This window comes from Osmia bicornis, chromosome 12 (genome assembly GCF_907164935.1).
Source record: "Osmia bicornis bicornis chromosome 12, iOsmBic2.1, whole genome shotgun sequence".
Classification (NCBI taxonomy): Eukaryota; Metazoa; Arthropoda; class Insecta; order Hymenoptera; family Megachilidae; genus Osmia; species Osmia bicornis.
Window position 1 is genome coordinate 7,054,305 of NC_060227.1, and position 18,039 is coordinate 7,072,343.

General features: G+C 45.3%; 1 protein-coding gene across 3 annotated transcripts in view; it reads left to right on the plus strand.

The window, feature by feature from the left end:
* The window catches only part of LOC114880189 (rho GTPase-activating protein 20-like), a 120,279-nt gene that overhangs the window by 95,835 nt on the left and 6,405 nt on the right, over positions 1 to 18,039 (plus strand). For all 3 annotated transcript variants that reach the window (XM_029195912.2, XM_029195913.2, XM_029195914.2), the window contains one exon: positions 17,735 to 17,923. In XM_029195912.2, coding sequence (XP_029051745.2) covers positions 17,735 to 17,923 — 189 coding nt within the window. The remainder of the gene's footprint in view (positions 1 to 17,734; positions 17,924 to 18,039) is intronic.

An 18,039-nucleotide genomic window follows, 5' to 3' on the forward strand; every position in this document is an offset into this window, starting at 1 on the left:
TTCGACCAAGACCTATTTCTGTCGCGTACAATTCCCACGCGTTTTCATTAGCACTAATCATTGTCCACTACCTTTCTAGTCGATTAAGTTGAAATTCGACAAGACCGAATTGGTATCTTATCATTGTTGCACACGCTTTCGTTGAGAAACATGTCGAGTACTTACCCTTCGGTCGGCGATAAATTCGCGAGAGTGTTCAGGCTCATTCAGCAAAGGCTTTTCAAGTCATTCAACGACTAGTAACGAGGTAGAAAAAGAGAGAAAGGGAGAGACCGGTCCTCATAAATTTCGCGATACGTTATTGGCACGGTGGAGATACGATCGATTGAAATTAATTCCGACGCCTGGCATCGCGAAGCTCGTTGAAACGCGAGATTACGCTCGGCAAGTTGGATGCACCGGCAAGCCAGCCAATCACCGGCCACCGGGGGAAAAATGTAATTCGAAGCATTAAAAATAGATACAATCTTGAAAACCGCGTGAGGCCGTGCCGCTCATAAATCAGAAGTCGCCAGCAACGGGACGACGATACAACACCGGTTCCTCTCTTTGTACACACTTATATACATACTATGTATAGAAATTGTGTTTGCGTAATTACGATCTTTGAGCTTAACGATCCACGAATAAGAGGCAACCCTTTTCCGTTCCTCCTCTTTGCTCGAATTTATGAGCGCATATTTTACAACAGTCGTGCGACGAGTTTCGAGGAGTTTCCAAGTCTATCCGATAAACCGTGTAGCAAGAAAACAATTGGTTCCATGAATTTTCTCCCAGTTGAGATTTCAATGATATAATGATCTTTAATGATCCAATCTTAGAAGATGATTACTAGGAATTAGATCTTTTTATTAATTTTTTTTCATACACTCGTTAGAAGGTTCTATCCAGATGTTTGCAATTTAAAAAATGAGTTTCGAGGGAGCGTGTGCTGGTCAAAACTGTTGATCAGACGAACGGGATAATTGGCCCGCGAATAACCGGCTGCGATTCCAAGATAAATCGATGGCAACTGAAACGGAGCATCGGAAAGCGCAGCATCACGAGTTTCGGCATAGCAATCATTCGTCAGCTCGCAATTATCCGGATAATTGACCGTTCGCATCGAGATTCGTATAAACTTTGCTAATTGCATCGTGATTGATCAATGTCGCTCGATCGTCTCGATTAATAATATTCTTTTCGGGAGCTGTCGATTCGTCTACGTCCGAATCGAAATTCTTCTTCTGTTTCAATCAACGTGAATTCATTAATCAGGGATTCGGGAAAACATAAAAATATTCATAAGTCCGCGGAAATTCAATGGAATCCAGTTCGCCTCGACACAGTTCGCTCCGATTAGAAACTCGTTCGTCACTCGTTAGAAATCGATTAACGAACGATCTCGGTTGACCGACCGACACCTGATTGTACTTCGCGATCTAGGTCGTGAAGGATAAGCTAACGAGCCTAACAACCTGGCCCTTTCTTTCTTTCTTTCGCTATGCGCCCGTGAAAAACCTCCCTCAACGCACAATTCGAATCTTGCACCGACTTCTCGATTCATTCACAAACGATCTTCCACGCTATCGGTTCGGATAAAAATTAGATTTGTATAAATTCAATGCACGTTCAATCGCGTTTCCCTCGTGCCTCGCGTATAATTATAGCTCCTTAATCACTCGCAATACTCAACGACTCTTTGTGTGCCCTATCAACAAAGAAGGTTTCCATGACTGGAGAAAGAAAGAAAGAAAGAAAGGAGATCGAAAAGAGGGAGTCCCGCTGATGAAACGGCTAATTAATTTTAGTGGTTCCGTGCATACACTCCGCGAAAAGCTGCATGGTGCACACACGTATGCACGCACATGAGGAGAAAGAAGAGCGTGCGCGAGTACACCGACAGTGCTCGTCTATACTTGGCCCGTTGGCTATGCCGAGAGACGAACAGTTTCTCAAAGGTCCTCGAGTGCATCGTATCACGCCGTTCTTTCCTCTCTTTCTCCACCGATTCGATCCGATCCGATCCCGGTTCGTTTCACTTCGTTCCGTTTATTTATCTAACGCGTGTTGCACCGATACCAACGAGGCTGCGAACAAACGCCCCTTTAACAGAACATTCTTTCATTCCACCAGTCGATGTAACGCGGACAACATATTCGCGGTTCGCGCTGATACGCTCCTTACTTTCTTGCCGTTCAGTGACGAAAACACGACCGATACTGTGCGCTGTGTATCGCGTGACGATTATCGACTGACAACTTTTCAGTGAATCCGCATATAGCACTTTTTCTTTTTTCTTCGAGCAGTAAAATTATGATGTTCGATAGGATCAATGAAGAAAAGTGATGTGGTTCAAATACTACAAGGGATACTACGACGTGCGAAAGCTGGAGCTGGAGCTGGTGAGTCGATCTTCTCGATCTTCTCAATTGGAATTTCAATGAAATTGCAATTTGACGCGTGGCTGATTCTTAAGTTTCACGTAGATTTTCATATTTCCCCTACGATTCCCTTCCTGAAGAAACCCTCTGCGCGATGCTAAAGAGGAAAGACGATTTGGCCTGGAAATATTCGAGGAAGGCCGTGTCGTAACGCGATTGAAATTCCACATGGACTTTCAACTCCTAAACGCGGCCGTTCCATTACGCGTTTATCGAGACGTTTTTTGGAATTCCTCTGGTACCCTCGGCCCCGCGGACTGTATCTCGGCTTCCTCGGCTACCGATAACGACCCAGCACAGACTGCCTCGCCGCGTCGTGCCGATACAGAGCCGCGTTTCATTTTCCAGCAGACCGTCGCGTTTCCAAGCTGTGCTTTTTCAAATGAAACAGGCTTTTTGGGTTCATTCATGTTTTTCTTCATGGAAAGTCGGCAAGACTTGAAAATACCTCAACAGAGGGAAACTTTCCCACGATAGTTGTTTCAATTTCTCAGAGGTCAGTTTTGCTTGCTCTGTGCACCAAGCCAGGCTACTTGGTTTTCAAAGCAAGGCTTAAACGATCCAGTTGGCTCGAATAAAGATTTGCCGTGATAGTTTGATTGGCTGGAAAGAAGAACCCTTTTCTATCTCACTCTTCTTTTCCACTGAACAAGACCTTATGTTTTTTTTTTTACCATATTTCTCTCAAGTTTGAATATTTTTCTCGGAAACGTTCGATGAAAGGGGTCATTAATCGGGCATTTTGGACGCGAAGAAGTTTGATAAGGAGGAAGAGAGCGTTCGAGTCTCGTGAATGACGTGCACTGTCTCGTTCTTTGGCCGCTCGTGCAACGACACTCTCCTTCTTGTTGGACTTCTTCCAGTCGTCCGGTTATTTCGACGCGTTTCTTCGTCGGTTCCTCCTCGTCTTCTTCTTCTTCTTCTTCTTCTTCTTCTTCTCGTCGTCACAGGGTTCGGGGTACGACGTCCCACTTGTAGCGTTCAACCCGATGCGTTTCTATTTTGGCGCCGTACCGACTAACTCCTCCTTCCTCCCCGTGCAACACGTTGAATATTCCGAGTATCCGGTTTCGAAATGAAAAAAACGCACCCCCGGTCTCGGGGAAAAATGATAGGAGAAGCAGGCGAAGAAGAGGGGCGTCGACAGGTGGCGAAATTATCGTCGTACCCTCGCGAGATACGAGCGGTCTTTTCTCGTTTCAAACTGCTTCTTCGCTCGTGAAAAATGTCTTCTTGTAACGTTTCTTTCAGCCATATTTATTTTCTTTTTACTTTCCCATCGAGCCGGGGAATATTTTTTAAAGCGTGCTAAACATATCCTCGCGACACTGTTTCAAGACGATTCCCTGGTAGTTTCGCGGAATCTTTTTCAATTTTTCTCTGATATAATATCCGATATTCCGAGCGAAAGTTCGCAAAAATATCGATTGTGCAACTGTTTTTGATTAATGGCAAATATGTCAACCGGTTGTTCTAAAACTGTCGCGTTTCTCGTTTAGATCTTGAACTACAGCTGTTTTGTCTCTTCATTTATTTATACTCCCACGTACTACATTCGCGTCACATTTCATCGGAGCTTGGCGAATCTGGCTTTCGAAACTACGAAACACGTGGTCGACCGCGATTATCTATCGGCTGTGAAAGAAGAAGCGTCCCGAAAATACGTACAGTGACCCGTTGTATTCGGTGCCAGACAGTCGCACAGTCGATTCGTACAAAAGTTAAACGAAGCGATATTCTATGAAGACACCGTGCTGAATTCATCATCTAGCTTCCACACCATTCAAAGAGGATTAGCAAGGTTTACCTGACCGAGGTTCCCCTGTATTCCTTGCCTTCGTTGGCTAACCGTGTATTGACCTGCACGCACGCAAGAAAGGATTGCAGGGCGCGACGATCGTAAACTGGCCGTCGAGGAACGCGGAAAATTCAGCCAGTAATTTTCGAATGCTTTCATTGTTCCGGGGACGTGGCATTGTTCCGCGCGATTTTACCACGACAAAGGTATAATAACACTAACCAATAGCCGTCCGAACGGTTCTAGACATCTGGAACGAACGGCAGTTACCTTCGCGAGTTAATATAATTAAGAAGCCTTTTGTACAAACTGTGGTAGAAAAAGTGATCTGCACTGGATAAGATCTGCATAGGGTAATTCCTTGAAGAACAGTGAATCGAAAAGGTAGAGTGACATTTTTTCGTTCGATACTTTACTTAGGAGAAAATGAATTTGGAACATTTGTCAAGGAAACTTTGCATACCCTCTATTATTTGTTACCTTTTATTGAGATTTTGAAAACGGTTCGAAGAACAATTCGAAAAGTCAATATTCCGGTGCCCACGTGTTGCATTTACAACACAGTCCTGTTACACTCGTAAAATCCGTGATCCATAAAGTCCGCCGTCTATGGCGTAAAATTCTAAGTAACGATCGGTTAATCATTCGTGTCTAAGAAGCTATGAAAAATCATATTTTACAATATATCCTAAAAAATAAAGGAATCTATCGTGAGATAAAATTTCTTGCTCGAAGCATGAATCAAACAGGGAGGCGATCGATCGATCCGTTGCTTACATTCTTCAACGATCGATAATATTGGCTCGTTCCATTCATTACCGCGAAGTGAGAACAAACGTTCTGGCAATCGGTTGGTCAGATAAAGGCCGGCTTCCGAAGGATTTCCACGTCAGCGAGATAAGGCGAGAAGGCGAAAGGAAATCCAAGTGTAAACGGTCAAACGACTTAGGGGTGGCTTTACTTTCTTCACCGACCACCAGAGTGTCGCTGCCGATAATCGGTAGGCCTGCAACCCTGACTGTCAGTCGATTCTTGGAGCACGATTCGTATTGGTCGCTCCAAGTCGGTGGTCTTGATGGTCAATGAAACGTGACTCGATTCGTATCGTCGTTTATTGTCGCAAGCACACACGGTAGAATTTGCACTCGTGTTACAGTGATAGTTTAAGGATCGTTCGATCAATGTGACGCTGAAAAGGAAAGCTTGTGATGTGTTTTGGAGAAACTGCAAAATTTTTCAGAGTTCATTGGAAAATTCTGAACGGTGGCCGCAGAGTCCATTCGAGAAATTTTCGCAAGGTAATCAAAGTGATAGATTTAGATAAAAATTACTTTGTATAAAATAAGAATCGCTCGCGTAATTTTCTATAATTTTCCCAAATTAACGCGAATGGCGAAAGGGGTGGATAAAAAGACATTAGCGAGAATTTCTTCCAGTTACGTGCCACTCTCGCTGGTTTATTTATAAGTGATTCACACTTCGGAGAGACGTCGCACGATTATAGAATCGCCTTATGCATATTCCCGTGTCGGCGGGCAAATATAAAGCGGGCGATTTGGCGCCTGGTCAAGAGACAGTCTGCGAATGTCCGAGGATATATTCTCGATTCTGTGAAACGATAAGAGGGGAAAGGGGAGAACGGATCGAGAGAGCGAGACAGACCGATGGGAGTGCGTTTGAAGTTATTTTGAAAACTGGGCTGGTGCATTGACCGTATGCTGACTGCAATCCGCTCGTACGCGTACGGTCTGCCGACTGTCTTCTCGCGTGCTTTCCGGGAATGCCAACCCGTGTCGTCCACCTGGCGTACCGACTACTTCTATCTTACCACCTTAACTATCACTCGCAGATGGTATAGATAAGCGTTATCATATTTATAAATTATCACCGATGAAAGGCAAAATTTATTAACGCTAGAACTACCGACGTTTTTAAAATATTCAAATTCTGTTGAATTTAAGTTCGAAACATCGAGTAATGGAAATCGTAGCTCCGTTACTCGATGGTCCACGGTCCAATCGAGAAGATCCATTAAGAATATACATACTCGATACTCGTTCGATGCCTACAGAGGAACGCGTCGTTTCGTGACAGATAGAGGAAGTGCATGCGTTAGGCGACATTCCTACGATGACTAAGGGCCATTCTGGATGGCCGGACGTCGGCAAGGTCGTTGTCACGACCCTTCGTGACGCTTTATAGGAGCCCTCTTAAGGATATCAAAAGTATGCTCGTTAAAAGGCGCCAGTCACTTGGTACTCGCGCGCGTTTACGCGCGCTTGTTAGTCGCTTAGCCGTACGCGCATACGACGCGTCGTAAACGTCTCCTAAATGCTAGAATCCATGACCAGGGTTCACCGAATATTCGTCGGTACGCTTATCAAAGCGTCGACGACCTACGATCATCGTCTTCGCGATCGAATCTCGAATTTATGAAAAAATTTTAATATCAAAACGCTAGACCCCACGAGATTAACACCGATGAGATTCTCGTTGAAATTCGTTCAAAGTCTCGTGACAGTTCTACTCTGAATCTGTACCTGCGACCCCGTTCTTCTAATTCCAACCAATTTCAACAACACTCGTCTATCTAGAACACCGAGTGGTCTTGGAATAACGACAAAACATCGTGACGTTGTTCGAAGGAAGAAGCAGGCCAAAGTCTCGAACGATAGAATCGTCCTCGTAAAAATAGCCCCCAGGTATGTACACCCTATTCTCCCGTTATTCTTTTTTATTCCCATTTTCGAGATCGTAAATCGAGACTCGCCCCCCTTGCGTCAGGTAGCAACGATACAATGTATAATTACAGTGTAACGTACGATTTAATTCTGGTTCACCTTCGTGCAAATTATTCGCGCGTGCAACCAGTCCAGGGCGACAGAGAAGAATCGGCTCGGTGTTGCTATTCAGGACCAGATCCTCCTCGCCACTTTCGAGGGGGCCGACGAAATTGGACCGAAATTTAAAGGTCCCCCGCTTGGTTTCGTCGTCGCTCTTTTTTCGGGACCCTCGAACACGGCAGCAAACGCTTTATGCTAATTCTTTGCCGGGCCAGGTAGCAAGGTCGTATTTTAACGAAAATATCGACCACCTTTGCCACCTCGACTCGATGCACAGGTGCAAAATTGAGCGTAATAGCGGATCATCCTTTTGAATTTGAATGGCCTCTTTGGGTGAAGTTTGCGTTCGTCAAAAGTAAGGGACGCGATCGAAGTTTATAGGCGTAATTTAGATACATATTCGGTTAATTACCAGCGGAGCTAATGTCGAATAACGGAACGGTCCGTTAATTATTCCCTCTACAATATTCGTCACTCGAGAAATCTGGCGGAACGAAAGAGCAGAAACGACGGGGACGACGCGGAAATTCCTGCGTGGCTAGTTTCCTCTCTTCCTATTTCAAGAAACGTGCAATGCCTCTGACTACTCTGCTCTTTGAAGACCGCCAAGACCCTTACCAGGAAATGCACACACAGAGAGAAATTCTGCCTCTAAGCTGGTCCGTTTCTATCCATTCTCTTTTCTCTTATTCCAACTGCTCTTCCTCTTCTTCATCTTCTTCATCCATCGTTGCTACCGTTCCTATAGCTTCCTGCTGCTGGTTCACCAAGAACGATTGCTCGTTCGTCACGAACAGGTGCGGGCTTGATAAACGAAACGACTGTTCGATTTGCGGTTTACGTGGAAATTAGTCGATGGGAAATAGATATAACCGCAACCACGGGGAGAAAACGTCTAATTCGTGAGAGGATGGAATTTCGCGAGGATCGTTACCGCGAGGAAATCGTGTCACGATTCCTGCTACCGTCACCGTTTTCACGGTGTCACCTTGAAAATTCACGTTTCGCTGAGTCAACGTTAACTGTACCTTAGCGATTAGGGTGCACGCGACGTTACGCGTCCATGATTTACCGGTACGAGCATCGTTCTTCTTTTCTTGCCCGTCGTTCTAGTCAGCGTTACGATAGATCGCGAGTAGAATTGAAATTTCCACTTCAGAGACAGATTAACATAGGTCAGCTTGAAAAAAGAAAAGGGAAGGCAGAGGAAAGGCAAATAGCTGTTGCACTGAGAGTTTACCCCGGTGGTCGCGCGTCCACGCACTTGAAGCCTCGTCGGTGGTTCCCTTCGACGAGGATCCACGCCGATGGTAATGGTCCTCTCGTGGTTGGTGGTGGTTAACTACCATGTTTCAAGGACACCCAGCTCTCCCTCTGCGTCCCTGATCGTCGTTCGGTTCGCTATCGCGGATCTTCACCGTGAAACTTCTGACTTTACTTTGGCCCAAACTCTCATTCCGTTCGTCCCGTTTCTTTTTTCGACATCCTCCGCCGCTCGATTCTTTCCACCTTCTCGATAGGTCGCCGCGCTAATTGCGCGATTTTTCATCGATGGAAAGCGAAGACACCGCGCGGTTGTCTCGTAAGGAGCGTGAAAAATGTCAGCGATCGCGAGTGGATCCGCGCCGATTAAAACGTGATTTTTATTGCCTCCCGTCGAATGCGTTTCGAGAATTTATTCGACTGTCGAGCGAGACATTTTTGCGGGCGATAACGCGACGAATCTTCGAGGAAAGGATGAATCAATGCAGATGAGTAAACAAGCTTGTTTGCATCGAACGATCCGGAGTTATTTACGAATATCGTGATCGGCCGGTCAAGAACTCTTCTTCGAAAAACTTTCCACGAAATACAATTTTCCTTCGCTTTCACGCGGAACAAATTACCAGCTGATAATGATTAGAATGTTGGTATCCTCGAACTTTCTTTAACTTAATTACCTCAGGTCATCGAATACGTTAGACGAAAATTGGTATGGAGTGAAAAGCGGAATTGAAAAATGATCGTGAGAGTTCCCGTGGGTGGAACGACGAGAGTTTCTTTGGAAATGACGTCAAAGCTCGATAGTGGTCCAGAGAGAACGCGAACTCGATGGATTTCGAAACTCGTAACGGAGCTGAGTATCATGGTTTGGTCAGGATCTCGGCTAGATCCTCTCTTCGATCACCTTGGGATATCGCGATCGTGTGTCGGCGATGATCTCGAGAAATACCTGTGCCTACTGCGGGTGCACGGATCGATCGGCTCGTGCAAGACGTTTCTCGGTGGCATTGTAGTGGAAAAACGAGTCGTGACACTCCCATTCACTAAATTCCTTCCTTTCATCCGCACCGAAGTCTCTTTCGTAAACGGACACGACTTTTCGATTCCCTTCCTTACCTCTCGTTAAGCTGGATTACTCTTTTTTGGGGGGGATCAAACTCGACTCACCCTTTCTTCGTTCTTTTTCCATTTCGAGAAAAATAAAAATACCCGATGGTATTTCTTGCTTTGGTACAAAGAAACGCCTCGAACGTGGAAATTTGAACGATCGATGAAAGATCCAACCTTAATCCCCGCTAGACACGAGACTCGTATTAGGCACAACGTATACCGTTAACCACAAGCTGGAAGTCGTTTACCTGACGTTACATGCGAGCTAGTATAGAGACCTGGCGAACGCGTATGCATCCTTTCAACGCACGTACCGACATATGTAGGTGTGTTACCTGTAGCTGAATTTTTCGACCCAGAACAACGAAGGTTGTAAGTACACGGACGCCGGACGGGACGAACGCGTGCCGTTTCAGTTCGACAGGGTCTATGATAGAACAGAGATAGCTTGTAGGTTAACGGGCTAACTCGGCTCGTACGTTAACTACGATAACATTGTCGGAACACGAGAGTCGCGTGCTTTCTCTTTAACTTGGTCTCGGCTATTGAAAGAGAGTCAATATCGATCGAACGACAAGCAACATGAACGGAACAGACCATAGTAATATTGTACGTACTCTTATCTTTGGTCAAAGTTTCCCTCGTAAAATTAACGCTAAACCCTTCACGGTGTATTAGAGTACTTAGAGTATGTACGAAATTAGAAAGTTTCAGGGAATGCAGCAAATTTGTGCGCTTATCTTTGATCAGAATTTCATTTGCAAAATTGATAATCCTTTACTCGATGATTCATTTAAATGGGATAAGGATTAGAGGAGATCCTTTTGGCAAACTTTGACTTAGATATAATCAAAGTTAATTTTCGGACAAACCACGTGCCGAAAGGCAGAAATTCGTACATGATTGTTGAATAGCAACGATCAATTCCTCGGCAAAGTTGCGGTAGAGGTTCAATCCGGTGTACCTATACTATCGGAATTCCGTCATCGAGGTGAACGGAATGAGATTCCTTGGTCGTGGCTCGAATACCTTTGCCAGTGGTTATTACGGAGTGCCGCTAAATAGTAAAGGTGTGTACGTGTAAACGCAGAGGCGTAGAATCGCGGTATCTCTGAGGATTTTCTATCTCCTATCCTATAAATTTCATCGAACGAGTTTCCTGGTTCCCTTAAACAGCCATGCTGCTTAATGAAATTACTCCCTCGGTTCCTTTCTTTTTCAATTAACTATACCGACGATAGTTTTCGAAAGGAATAAAAAAAAGTTTGGCGGAGAGAAGGCAAAGCTCGTGATTTCTGGCTGAAACTTTCATCATAAGCCGACAACGAAAGTATGCAATTACGTGTCACGATCCCGCTGCGAGGAGAAAGTACCGTACACGGTACACGGGCAAAATTCTCGGCTCGATACCACCTTACGCCATTGGACGCGAGTTAACGTACGCGACAAAGCTGGAATCTAAGCCAAGGCTTGGCACTACCATCGGCTATTACTATTTTACACGCCACCAACTGTATCTCGTGGCTTGCGATCGCGTGCACTTAATGAATGAACATCGAACGACTGCTTCGAATTTTCTCGCTGCTACCTTACAGCATTAGCAAAATCGCTTCATTCCATTCGAACCTCGAGGCTGTGTTTTTCAGCGTTTACTCGTAATATTAATCCGTGTAAAATATCGAATTGCCGGGAGCTTGCCGAAAGCTCGACAGCTTTATCGCTCGATAATTCTTGGTCATTGTTTCTGTTGGACGAAGACCAACCACGGGTTTTTGTCGAGATTCCTCTTCACCGCCTACGCTGATGAATTTTGCTAGCACCGAACGATATTATTAGCGAAGAAACGTAGGCATTAAACGAAAGCAAATTGAAATTCAGCAATAAAGAAGACGCGTAGCCGGTGGCTAATCTGAATAGAAAGGGGCCCTCCTACGACGCCGTGCAACGTTAACGGCAATTCAACTGGCTAATTTGACCCGGTAACGAGCTCGATGAGACGTTCGTTCGGTGGATGCACTGTTTGTTAGCGGTTCTCCTCCGTCCTCGCTCGTTTGAACTTCTGCCTTCTCCTCTATGGTGAATTCTTCTTTTGCCGCGTCACGAGCGGAACGGCGAAAGGCGAATGTGGGTAGACGCGACGAGGAATTATCGTCGTCGCTCGCGGATAGCCAACGTTTCGTAATCCTCCTCCTCGGGTAGTAGTCGGTCTGTGTATCCTCGTGTTCCTCGTCCGTTAGCTGGCTGCTTTCAATGGATCGTCGCTGTGACCGGAGGAACAGGTTCACCGCCTTCTCTTCCGGCCAACTTTCTTTCGAAGAAATCGAAGTAGGACCCTCCAGGGTGTTTACCTTAATCAACGATCCTCCTCCATTCTCTAACCTCGTGTTTGATGACATTTTTCGGAGAAAAGGTAAAAAGAGTATCTTCTTTTTTTTTCTCAATTAGCTAATGAATCGTTAGTAGGTGTAAAGGTTATTAGGCAGCAGCTAATTGGGAAAGAGTCGACTCGTTATCCGAGTGAAATTGTAGAAAGATCTAGTGAACTACATTCTACTTGCATTTTAATTCACGAATAGAGGTAACTCTGATTAGATTTCTATAGATTCCTATTATATGTGGAATTATAGAACTAGTACAAGAAAAAGAACCGCGAACATTTCAATATTCCCAGCATATTTGTTCCCCTTTTGTTACGAGAAGAAGATAAATCGACGCGAGGAAGGACAATACCAGCGGCCATTTGTACGGCATAATTTTTATTCCGATTGCAGCAATGGCGGGCAACGTGGCGGCGCGGCGCGATGGAATGGAAACACGGACAGGGCCCCGAGGGCACGACGGACAGCTCGTACGCTTTTTCTTTTCTTCTTTTTCATCGTCGTCTCGATATCACAAGAGTACGTTACTCGTATACTCGCGGGACAAATTGCTACGGTCTGACGCAACGAAGAACACCTGTCTCGAAGAGTTACAAAATCCGCTTCCTGTGGCGGTTGATTTACGCGGCGTCGCGCAACGCGCTCGTAGATTTACATTCAAACGAATCGATATCAACAGAAACAAATCTACGCGTTCTTAAGCCGGCATACGTACACGAGCCGCGAAGTCGATTAATAAAGAAGCAATCCTTTTCGCTCGCTCGCTCGCAACGCGCCAAGAGTTTCTACCAAGTTCCTCCTCTTTATTCGCGAAACCATCCAGCGAGATACTCTTTACTCTTCAACCTGGACGTTTCGTTTCGCTTCTCGCTCGCCCGTTGATCGTGGCGGTTCGTTTATATAACGTAATGGGCATTAATAACACGGCATCGAGGTCAAATCCAGGCGGAATGCATAACGCGCGTACGAATGTCGAGGAATGCAACGTGCATTACGTACGATGTATAGGCGTGCATAAGCTCGCCTTTCTTGAGAGTAGCGAGGCACGTTGCAAGAAACGCGAGGATATAACGTCGACTACCGATGGGATTACGAAACGCTACTCTCGTGTATCCACCGTGGATGATAATTCCTCGGCAATCTCGTTGCAACCGACATAAGATATATACGTAACGTCACGGTCGAACGTGAAAATAAACGGAACGATCCTCGAGGAAAATCGATCGAATCCATTTCTATCGGTAAACGAACTTGATGATCCTTTCGTTATGATCGTCTTTGAATTTTAATCGCCATCCATTCTAAATGGTACCTCTCACTCCGAACATCTCGCCAGAGACAACGTTGCATCCGCGTTCGCAATTCTTATCGCGGTATCGGTGTTAATCAGAGCTCGTCGAGAGGTCAGAGATCAAGGGTCAGCTGGATCGAGACATATTTACCGGGCAGCGCAGAGGCGTGAACAGTAAACGGTGTCCATCAAGAAATAACTCGAACAAGCACCGAGTCCCGAGGTCGATGCTTCGAGCGAGAGCCTAACGGTAGATACGTTTAGCTACGCTTCCAGATACACGTTCCCCATGGTGTATACACCATATCCATGGATATTCCAGCCAGTGCTGGATGCGAGTACGTCGTATAGGAGAGAGGAGAATGGGGGAGTCGAGCAAAAAGGTTGGCGAACACGCGCGAATCTCCGCGACCTTTCTCTTCCATTCACCGCGTTCGAACAATTTCAAGCCGCTAGCACGTTCCCGCCGACTAATTAAATGATTGATCGCCTCGACCGGCAAATTATCTTACGGCTGGCCGACAAATTAACCAGCCCTCTTTCGTGCTTTTTCCTCGACTCGCGAGCGAACCAGCTCTTATTAGGGGCCCTTTCGCGCCAGGAAGAATCGTGTTTCGCGAATCCAGCTGAATCATCGACGAGGATTCGTGATACCTACGAAAGAGAGAGTGAACCGGAGAGCATTCAAAATGGAACGCGTGTCGTTTAGAATATAAGTATGAAAGTTTTCCATTTGGAAAGTTGCGCAAGTTCGGGTCACGAGCGACCCGCCCGTTTTGTTCGAGGATTAACACGCTACTGTGTGTCTTCCTAACGCGATGTGTCAATCAGCCACACCCTTGGTTAAAGCAACAAAGCGTACTGTGTCCCACCAGCCGCGCCCGTCGTTAAAGGGTTAATAATAATTACATCGATCGGTAGATTGCCACCGGAGGGTCAACTTTCTTACAAAAGATGATAGTTTTCGTCGTTCAGATTCTTAACTATACATCGAGTAAAAGTAAAAACATACTCGTTGATTGTGCAAATAACAGTAGAATAAGATTTCTACGCCCGGAGCCATAAAGCTCGATTTACGAGCTGGCTCGGCAATCCTCTCGAGTGGAAAACGAAAGGGTGACGATGCAGGCTATGCTAATTAACGACAATTCAGCCCCAAGTATCCAGGATTATCGGGCGAAATCCCTTGGTCTGGAACGAATCAAGTGGTTCTTTCTCTCTCTCTCGCTCTCTCTTTCTGTCGTTTGTCGAGGAGCTATCCTCGCTGCTTTGTGAAGTCTCCTTAATATGCGAGAAGGAGCAGCGACTCAACGAGCCGCATCGACAACGAGCAGACCCGTATGCGTGTCTCGGATCTACCCTTCGTTTTGAAAAGCCACCCTGAAAAAAGGAATCTCTTCGGTTACCCGATCACACCCCTCTCGTCCCGGGGATTTAAGAGAAATCCCTTTGAGCTTAAGAGCGACCCACTCGAACGACCGTCTCCAAGTATTTATTTCGCTGATGTCGAGCCGTGATTCGAGCATTCGGAACTCTTTGTGTCGTGGCAGGCAGAAGGGCGGAAGGGGTACGAAACTGAGGCGTCGAGGGTTTTCGAGCATCATTTTTTTTCTTCTTTTTAAAAAGAGGAAGATGATACGATTTCTTCGAATTCTCCTTCGTATATATTATGTACTCTGTTCTTTCATTTTGTTTATAGGTCGGGGAGGGTTGAATACACGGTAGAGACGATGATTAACTTTAGGTTGAATGATTGATCGTGTCGAGAGTTTCGGAGTTGGACAAATTAACGTTTCTAGGTATGTTTCTAGTTGGTAATTTGATAATTAGAGGATCAGGTATGCAACACTTCTGTACGCTGTAATTTACGATCTTTTTTAATGGAACAAGATTGCTGTCATTTCGTTTCATTTTTCAACCAGAGTAGAATAAAAAAAGTGTTAATTCGTGTTGTATCTGCGGCAGTTAAACTATAATGATGTCAATAAAAAGAAGAAATTCCTATCTTTCACTCGAACGACGAGTGTACAGATTAAGTGGTTTCCACGATGTTCGAAGGGGTTATCTTATTCGTTATCTGCAAGTCGATGAAAAATTCAATTAGCTTGGCTTTTAAAGCGACACAGGTCTCTAATAAGCTGTGAGAAAAATGTCTGGGAACTGGAATGCGTCGCGTCGTGCGTTCGAGATATTTTCATTCATCGAGACCGTATTTATTTCATCAACTTTGAAGTCTTCAAATTCCACTCTAACAAAGTTGCAGTTGCGAATCGAAATGACCTTATCCCATAGAGAGAAAAATCCATTGCAATGTATTTCGTTCGAATAACAGCCCTACAGAATGTTTCCCGCGCAATCTAATTCAACAAGATAACGAATGTCGTGAACAGAAAGTAGCCAGATTTTTCCTGTACCGTTTTCATCGTCGAGAAAATAGCTCGGTTTGTGAAACGCGGTCCTATGGTGTTCGTGACTCGATAACGATTATCGAGAAACGATCGAGCGTATATAAAGGCAAGGAAAGAAGGCGGCGGCGTTCCATGTTTTCGAGCACTGTTCCTAGCAATATAATCGACATGACGGTGCGGTGAAAGTGTGCGAAAAGGGGCCCCAGAAACGGTGCCGGGATAAGAATGCCGCGTAAAAGTATACGTGTCGTTCGAACAATGACGATGGGAAACGGAACGAAAGAAAACGAGCCAACGTCGATGGAGAAGGTATTTATCGAACGTGGCCGCGAAGAATGCCGATTGCTCGACGAGCCGGCGTCAAACTGTGAAAATTATGCCGTGAAAGAGAAAACCAGCGAGTAACGAACGTTCGAACGGGGCAATTATCGCGAAATCGGCGCCAGTGAAACGGCAGAACTCGCGACGAAAGGAACCGATGTCGCCGATCGTTTGTTTGCCTCGTGAACAGACGATAATTTTCATTTCTGCACGTAGAATTTCGTTTTAAATTATAAAATTTACCCCCTGGAGACATCCAAGAGTGTCTTATCCCCTTCTCTGAAAATCCAAAACCTTTCGATTCTAAAACACACAGTCATCGACTCTCTCAAGAGTGAAAAAACTTCCAAAGATCGATGTTTCCACTGTTCACGAGATCATTGACTCGAGTGAAAGCGTAAAGGAAAGATCATCTCCCATAAAATAAAAAACTTTCTCGAGAGCAATTCTAATCGAACGGTTAATGCTTTGATTCGTTAAGATCAGAGATGAAAAAAACGATATCTACGTCATGGTTTCGTAAAAGGCAAGCAGGTGAGAAGGAACGGTGACACACGAGCCAGCCTCCTCTGCTCTCAGGGTGGAGTGGTAACTTCCGGTGGACCTGTGTGATTCATTGTGCGCTAAAGATGTATCGCGGCTAGTTACTCGCGCGAAATCGCGCTCAGTCTGCCAGCTTCGAGTCTAGCAACCGGTCGTCGTCACGCTTTTGCTCTTCACCGAGAGGTGTTAAGCGAACGTCGAACCGCGTGTGCATCTTACGACGAAATGTTCATTAAATACGTGGACGTGTTAGTGGACGAAGGATACGCGTCGGATTCGTCGACTGTAGGTATACGATCGGTTTTGTCGAAGCTTTTTCTTGCAATTTGTACACACGCTTGATTATGATAATCGTAAAGATTGCTCCATCATTAACGATCGATCATCGGATGATCTACAACGGAGACAAATTTCGGCTCATCTTAAGTCCCGCAAGGATTTAGGTAACCTCGGTGATCGATATCGAAATCCGATTGGTTCGATTCGATCAGCGGCTTATAAGAGAAGAAGTGTCACGCTTTCGTCACGAAAGCAGCCGATTTCTGCGTGGGTGGCTCGATACCAGCGAGTGGTACAACGTGAAAGCACGGTCGCATTTTAATTGAAAATTTCTGGTCGCACGTGGGAGCGAACAATAAACGGAGCAATGTGAAAACGTCGCCGCCTGTTGTACCCTTGGCGAAGAAAAGGAACAACACATCCGGGGAAAAAAAGTGCAACTCACCGGGATATTTCCGTCGATGTCTCACGTTGTTCGAAACGAAACTTGACCGGATTTATAATTGTTCGAGGTGTATCGGAGACTCGTGCCAAAACCGGGACCACAATAGATGATTATAATATTTATTTCCTTGGAACGAGTATTTTTCTAGTTGAAACTTATGACAACCGGATTGAAGTGGAAAATAATTGTACAGTGTAAAATAATAAAACGGAGCGACGTTTGAGCAATGAATCAACCATGACCACGAGAGGATAGTTGATCGATGACTAGTCACGAATTTACATAACTCGCTTGGATGTATCGCGAATAATAATTATTTGGATCGTTCAGGGTTGAAAAGGAACTCGAGTTCCGATCTTATTACCGGTCGACGATGCAATATCAATTTTCACGCGTCGATTGCGAGGGAAACATTCGTAGTTTCTCAATTGCTTCCTTTTTCCTACTTTCATAAACGCGAGTTCTGCATTATCGTGGTTGCGTAAAAAGTCATCGATTCGTTGAAAGGCGTGGTCGTGGTGAAACGAAATCGGATTTAAAGCCTCGTACCTGCAATTTTTCTTTAAGCAATAAACTATCGTCAATGTAAATCCTTCTTTGATCTAACGAAAGTATTTTGAAATTTGTTTCAGGTCCAGAGGCTGGCCGAATACGAGAGGTACCTGGGTCAAGAGGCACGAAACCTGGTGGAGAACGGAAACGGAAGCGTCGGAAGTGGCGCCGTTCTCCAACGCGGTCAACTCGAGGGTGACCTTCATCGAATCCAGGAGCTCTTTCCTGGCGATAACCTTCGGCTACACGAACGAGATGTCCTCACCACGGTACTTTTCATATTTCCCTAGCACGATTTCTCGTCGTTACGCGCATTTCCGTAGAAAAATCTCCATAAACGCATGCTACTTCCGCTGTAACTTAACTTTCCACGATGAGTTTGAAT